General features: G+C 39.2%; 1 protein-coding gene across 1 annotated transcript; it reads left to right on the forward strand.

The window, feature by feature from the left end:
* Window positions 1–1245: 1245 nt before the first annotated feature.
* On the forward strand, window positions 1246–6090 carry LOC110039792 (uncharacterized). Its single transcript, XM_089275739.1, has 3 exons — window positions 1246–1445; window positions 3445–3717; window positions 4235–6090. The coding sequence occupies exons 1-3, from the start codon at window positions 1397–1399 to the stop codon at window positions 4615–4617; spliced, it is 705 nt and encodes a 234-aa protein (XP_089131865.1). The 5' UTR covers window positions 1246–1396; the 3' UTR covers window positions 4618–6090.
* The last annotated feature ends 1375 nt before the right edge of the window (window positions 6091–7465 follow it).

Consider the following 7465-nt stretch of genomic DNA (forward strand, 5'->3'; position numbering starts at 1 on the left):
AAAAGGAGGGCATTTACGTTTTCTTGGATTAAAAAAGCTCGAAAATGTTTAAAGAAACTGATGAGCGCGTACACAACTGCAAATAACAAATTAACAATTAATTCAGTCCGCGCGAATTCTCTAAAGCATGAAGTTTAATACTAAGACCAGATATAATTGGAATCGTTATGTGAAGGAAATTTCAGTTAGAATTCTACTGAAAAAATTAGATTATTCGCTCTCGATTTCTATGAGGCGATAGTTGATTCGGCCGTCGGCCTCATCAACTATCACCTCCGTAAATATCTCGAGCTCATAATCTAATCGTTAAATAGAAACACGATTTTAAACCAATCAGCACGCATATTTTTTGGGGGCTATATTCTAAAGATTGATATCGGTATATGATAAGAGGTTTTAATAACAGAAACCAAGACAAACCGCTTAATTTGCAACTTTCCAGACCAACTCCAAGACCCGCTGCCGATAGAGATAAAATTATTTTAACATAGAATTTATTTCACTAGGTTCTCACTGAATTGTGCACTTTGACTGTTTTAAATTTGAAAAACTAATACTGCTTCTTTGTCATGAAAACATAATTTTGACAACTGAAATCCTCCTCCGTTTAGACTAATATTAATTTCTTTAAAAAGAATGTGCTAATCTCGAGATGGACAATTATTGAAAGTTACCGCAGCATAACAGCATGTGTTTACTCAAGCACGTATCAACCTGATGTTAGATCAGTGAATAGAATAAGGCGCAATCGTACAGTAGTATTCTTTGATGGAAATAAAGAAAGTAATAGAAGGCGTAAAAAGTTTGATTAACCAAATATTAAGGTGACGGTGTCAATACGAATTTCCTTTTGTATCATTTTACGAAAGCTTTTAATTAATAAAATGATTGAGATCATAACTTACTTTCTTCACGCTTCAACAACTGCAAACGACACAGGAACGTTCTATTGATTTTAATTGCGGGACAGTAAATTAGCTTGCCAGACAATATACAATAGTTTGTTGATAGCGGGTTGATATAAACAAGTCATCACTATCACGTTTATGTAATATTGCTGTCTTATGCTCGTTGAGTGCCAGCACGTCCGCCCGAGGAATGTCAGGAATATGGACTTATGGAGAAAAAGATCGAGAAAATCATATTTAAACCATACTTACGGCATTGGTTGTCGAATTTCAGATGTTTCAAGGTTTATGAATCACGCAAATTAAATATGATTTAATTGTAATTATGACACACTTTCTTGCTGAATGCAAATGATGTAAAACACTTAACCCGTATTGGACTGACCGTAGTGATATTGGCAACCCAAACTACTTATAAACTTGAGACGCGGCAAAGTGTATAGCACTCAGCCGAACGGTGTAAAACACACTGTGTCTTATTCAGCATTATGACTCAATTCTTGGCAATCTCTGTTCTGACGCTCTGCTTAACCTCAGGTTAGTATTGCTTTATTAATAACCAATTGCTTCATTAATGACCAGCTTAGTAGAAAGTAACATATTTCATGGTTATGTGAGATTACGTGGCTAAATTTTAGGAACTGTCGAAAGCGCCCTGCGGAAAACCACTTGCATTTATTGACTTGTTCGATGGAGGGAGCCGAGATTTCATTTGCTTATGAACAGGTTGTTTGAGCGTATTAAAAATAAAAACAAAACAAAACAAAAACAACGAAAGTAAAAAAAAAAAAAAAAAAAATACACACCTATACTGCAACTGAGACGAAAAACTCAACGTTCAAAAAATTGTTTAGATACTTGCTACCAACCAAAGTTATAACCAAATCAAACTAAAGGATATATCATACCAGATGTTAATATCCAACACGCCTGCACTGTATTCAGTAAGTTTTTGTTTAATTTCTTACACTGAGAATTCCCTTATAGCACCTGATAGGAGACTTGCATAAGCTCACTAGCATAAGCTGTCGTGCGTCCAATCAAATGCTAGCTCCGAAGGTGAAATTTCGTTGCTACAAAAAAGCGATGGCGCATTAAACTCAAGAAGACAACGGCTCCGCGTTCGACCTAGCTATGAACGATCACTAATTATTAGAACAAAGGAGAAGAAGGGAAAAGCGAGGATGAAGGAAAAGGAAATCACAGAAACTCTCAATGGTCCAAAAAGCTGTTCTAATGACGAATTTTAAGCTGAACGAGCTTGATCTTTCAGTTCATACCAGTTCAAGTAATTCCAGCTCTTAAAGTCTGTGCTGGATGAGACACTCGGTGTGTTCATTTATTAAACACGTTGAAAGAGATCGAACAGAACTTTCTTGAAGCACTTATTGTTATGCGGTGAAAGGTAAAATCGGCAATAAACGTCATATGCACAGGGCTTAGACAAATCAATGCTGTTTGAAGTGAATTCGATTGTACCGTTGTCCAGGCACTTCACTTCTGACCACTTCCATCTAAAACAATCGTATGCCATGATCAAGAGTCATTTCCGATAGATCGTTATTCTTAAATCTTTTTCAGACTTCGACGCATGCAATGACTGCCCGAAAGAGTCAGGACAAGGTTTTGAATCTAAAAAAAGCTGAAAATGAGCACTGAGTCAATTGGCAAGACGATTTGTCGTGGGAGCTGATGATTGCAAAGTGCGACGCAAAGTGCCGGGTAAATGCGCTTCTAGGAGCAAATATGATTAATGCCGCGCGGCCTGCGAGTCTTGCTCATTCATCACGGAGAACTGCGATCGCTGGGCACATTGACTGTCAAAAGGGAAAGGCAAAAAAAGCTCAGAGAAAACAAGTACTTTGCGCCAGCTCAAAACAAATTCGGTACAAGCAGACTCCTCACGGGAGTTCTTCGTAGCGTCGCAATTTCTGGGGACGAGAGTAGACGCCCGCATACAAAAACATAACTTGCAAAAATTTTTCTTTGCTGATAAGTCAAGTAACACTCAAGAACTGACAACAATAATGACAATAATGAGCTGTGCAGCTACGGCTTGACTTCATTTATGATAGCGGAGCTCCGGCGGCCCGCTGACCAGTTTCACGTAACCATATCGCGGGCTTAAGTCTAGAGCTCATCGGGGTCACGTGGTTTTTTTGAAGTTGACTGCTGACCAAGAGCTGGTTTTTTTTGGATCGCAGGCTCATGCCAGATTAACTTGTAAACTGGGCCGAGTTGTTCGGAAGCCGGTTAACGCTGACCCAGGATTAAACGTTAACCAAAGTATAAGTTTTTCTTGTTCACAAATGTTTTTCACTGCTTTTGTTTTGTGTAGTTTCTTAGAGTATTCAAACTCAAAACAGAAGGGCAAACAATAAACAGAAAACCTCACTGCAAAGTTACAAAACTCAGATCAAAATCCTCGCTGATCCTGGATTAGCTTAATCGGGGTCTTAACAAGGAGCCCCGCTTTTAGGCTTGGCTAAATCTGTATATTATTCTTTCGATTGAATGTCTATGTTGTTTATTGCAGCTCTTGGACTCAAGTGCTACACGTGTAACAGCATGGAAAGTCAAGAGGATTGCGTAAAACAACAGCAGCTTGTGACCTGTGCTTCTGGTATGGACCGCTGTCAACAACTGTTTACTACCTTCAATAATGGAAGCATCATGAACAAACAGTTTGTGAAACGGTGCTCAGAAGTCGAAACCTGTAATGAGGCCTCAATTACAATATCCTTAGTATGCAAGGATCCCGATTGGACGTGTTCACACAGTTGCTGTGACCAGGATGCCTGCAATGAGAGTGAGTACCAATGTCGTTTGCAGGGCACGAGAATCTCAAGAAGAGAGACTGAAATTTGCAAATAAAAGACACAGAAATCTCAAACTATGCGACAAAATCGTGTAATTTCTTTTGCGAAAAATAGCAACTTATCTATTTTTATAGTCGGAGTTTCCGGAAAATTCCCAACATCACATTAAAACGGTAACATATACCCTCTTGCTCTCGAAATCTCGATGATACTTCAATACTTAAGTTGTTTTTGTGACATTTGCAATATGTCTTTTCACGTTCTATGTAATGTTTTATAAGTAGAAAATTGTTCTGGATGGTCAGGATATTTAGAAAACTACAAATTTTTTCCAACGGTCATGAATGTACAAGCGTCACAATGTCGTCGATCCCCGCGAGTGGTTCTACTCCCATTAAATGGGCCATGAAAATGTGCGAATTTCGCGGGCGTTAGGTATGTAAAAGAAGGCGTTGGTAGTAACCGAAGGTACACAAAGCCTGTTTTACTGTTTCTTTGTTTTTGCAGTGGAAGGAGCCAGTGAAGCCCCAGTCCCCACCCCAAGGCCTCTCCAGTGCTATCACTGCACCTCTAACAAGAGTTGGGATGACTGTGATGACGTCAGGGAAGTGCTAAGTTGCTCTGATGATGAGAAACAGAGCTGTGCTAAACTCGGTTTACACGGAGAACGCAGTGGCGAGACAATTCAAGGATATTTCAGAGGATGTTTTGATACATCGTTGTGCGAGGACGACAATGATTGCAAGTTTGAGTCTGATGATGAATCCCTAACAATCACCAAGTGTGACTTCAGCTGCTGCACCGAGGACTTGTGCAATAAAGCTATAGCAGTACCAATGATCAGCGTCATCACACTGTTGGCATGCGCTCTTCAGGCTGTTCTCATTTAGGTCAATGGAACAATTTAAGGTGGCTACCTGTAGTTTTAGGACTGCACGCGCACTGAGTACGAAAACTGTAGTTATCCGTCTGCGCTCATTGGAAAACAGAGTTTTACAATATTTTAGGAAAAACCGACAGTGAATTTTCTCGTGTTTCTGCGGTGAGATTCCACGTAGTTTTCAGGCTGGTTATAACTATTTTACTTTATTTGACATTTTTCGTTTTGAATGGAAATCTATCTGATCAACCTTTTGCGCGAAGAGATCGGAAAAGACATAAAATTGCAAAATTACGAAGAAACTGCCATTCCAACCCCTACTTTCTACGCGTTTTTTTTATACCAAGGCAGATTTAACGTACTTTGAGAGTTTTGTTAGATCTCGCGGAAGAAACTTAAAAGAAAATCACAATTAAAGCCACATAGACAGTGAAAACGCATTTGTTTGTTTGACTAAAAGCCATGATTATAACATCGATGATTGCATAAGACTATCACGTTTGATAGGCCGGGTGAATTGGAGGAAGAAACGGGCTCGAAATATAACACTAGTACACGCATTACTAGGAAGTGCCACCTTGAGGCCACCCTCTTTGATTAGCAATCTCGTTCGCCGTGCAGATGTTTCCTTTCTGTTTGACTCTATTAACAGAAAACATTAAGGCAAAACAAAATAAAAGAGGTGTAATACCAAATGAGCTAGCTCTGGAAGATGTCACTTTTAATATCATGTAAAAATCACTCAGAGGGTTTGATTGTCTTATCCCTTTGGGTAAGCTATTTGGCAACCCAGCCCGCTTTAGCTGAAACTTCGCTTACGATAAAATTACAATAATTATTATACATTGTAGTCACTATCTGTCTTCTCATTGGCTAAAAGCCTACAGCTAATTCTGGGAAACAGCGCAACCTACAGATTATAGGCCCTTTGCAGCTAAGCCATCACGTGACCTATTTTTCATAAAAGTATGAGCTATAACTAAACGAATGCCAGAAATGGAAAAAGCATGTCGAAAATATTAAATTGGCCAAGTTTGAGGCCCCAATCATTATTGAATGAGATTTTATGACAGCCTGAATTTTTAAAAGAATAAGAAGATTTGTATGGAAAAAGTTGTTGAAGAGCAAGGCCTTGCTCTCCAGCAACATTTTCCATACAAATCCTCTAAATTGTCCGAAAATTCAAACGGTCGTATAAACTTACTCTTTAATGCCAGGGGCCTCAAACTTGGCCATTTTAATATTTTCGATGTGCTCTTTCCATTTCTGGCATTCTTCAAGTTATAGCCCATAATATAAAAATTTTCCAGGAAAAATTTGGTCACGTGACCCCAGCTGCAAAGGGCCTATTCACCAATCTGCTAGCAGTTTAGTGAATAATCCGTAGGTTGCGCGCGCAATGAATGATTTCCAAGAGCAATATTAATGTCAAGTTCACGTAAGAACATGGCTTCTGGAAAATAAACTGTGTTCGGTGCGATAATGAGTTTGTCGTTATTTTCTTTAAAACAATGTATATTAAAACAATTATGAGATTCGGTTTTTGTGATATCCGAAATAATCAAGGTCTCGATCGGTGTTATCAGCCTCAGCCTTCGGCTTTGGCTGATAACACCTACCTCGACCTTGATTATTCCGGATATCACAAAAACCTCATTCAATAATTGTTTATTAGCTATGTGACATATAAACTGCTACACTGATGTATATGTCCTGAGACAAAAACACTGATTCAACTATCAAAGGTAAAGTTACTACTTAAAAGAAATAATTTAACTTTCTTTTCAAAAATGGTACAGTCACAAACTGTTTTAAAGTACAGCTGGAGAAAAGAAAGGCCTGTTTTGATTCCTTACAGTATTTCAGACCAAAAATGTGTAAATTTTGATATTCGCGGGCAGTTTGATTAAGTGACAGACAGTAATATCTGTATTTGCCATCTCACGTGCAAGCTCTGTTGACTTAAAATCACGTAAAAGGTCTATTTACATGCAAGGAAATAAGAACAGTTTATTGATCATGAGGGTTGGTAAACAACCAATTATGAAAACATTACGTCAACTGAGTTGAATGTTGTCTTATGGCGAGAAGGGCAATGTGCGACCATGGCTTTTGAATTTCGGATGTTTGAACGTTTCACTTACCAGAAATTGACGTGGATACTGACTGAACCTTTGGATGAGGAGCCTCCTACGGATGAGGGGTTATGTTGATCTGCAGCGCCGACTATTAAAATGGCACCTGCATGTTAACACGTCCGCTGCGAGGTATGTGGGCCTAGGCACGGACCATTAGAAAAGTCATGGGGGGTGGGGGGGGGGGGGGAGTTGAGACTTTACAGCTAGCAGGAATTTTTTTTCACGTCCACTGCCTCTGCAAGATTTTTTTTCGGGGTTAAGTCCCGTGCACGAATGTTTCTTTTTTTTGGTGGAAGGATATTTTACTGTCGTAATCTTAGTCTTGACAATTGCCTGGAACAGGCTTCAAGTAAATATTTTGTTATCTTCCACACAGTCGTTTTTTTCATTCTTGAAATGCAGTGACTCAAGCTTTTAGTTACGATTTTGTGAGTGGCCGTCCAGCAACAAATATGGGGCCAAAGGGCCTATTTCGCCAGGAGGGTCTGGCGGTATGCCCCGCCGAAAATTTTGCAGAATTGAAACGTTTTTGGTGTGTTTTCCACGATTTAAACAGCCCAGACTAAACGCATCAGTTGTGTTAACAACTCCATGATTGTCTTTGTTTACGTTTGTACAATGATGATCTTAGCGGTTATCTTAGGGGAAGTAATACGGTTCGCCATGGGTGTGCACATCTGTGTCCACAATCGTTATTTATACATTTCAGTTGTGAAATCA

Source organism: Orbicella faveolata, unplaced genomic scaffold (assembly GCF_042242905.1).
Source record: "Orbicella faveolata isolate gen_17 unplaced genomic scaffold, um_ofav_v1 contig_1, whole genome shotgun sequence".
In the NCBI taxonomy this organism is placed as follows: Eukaryota; Metazoa; Cnidaria; class Anthozoa; order Scleractinia; family Merulinidae; genus Orbicella; species Orbicella faveolata.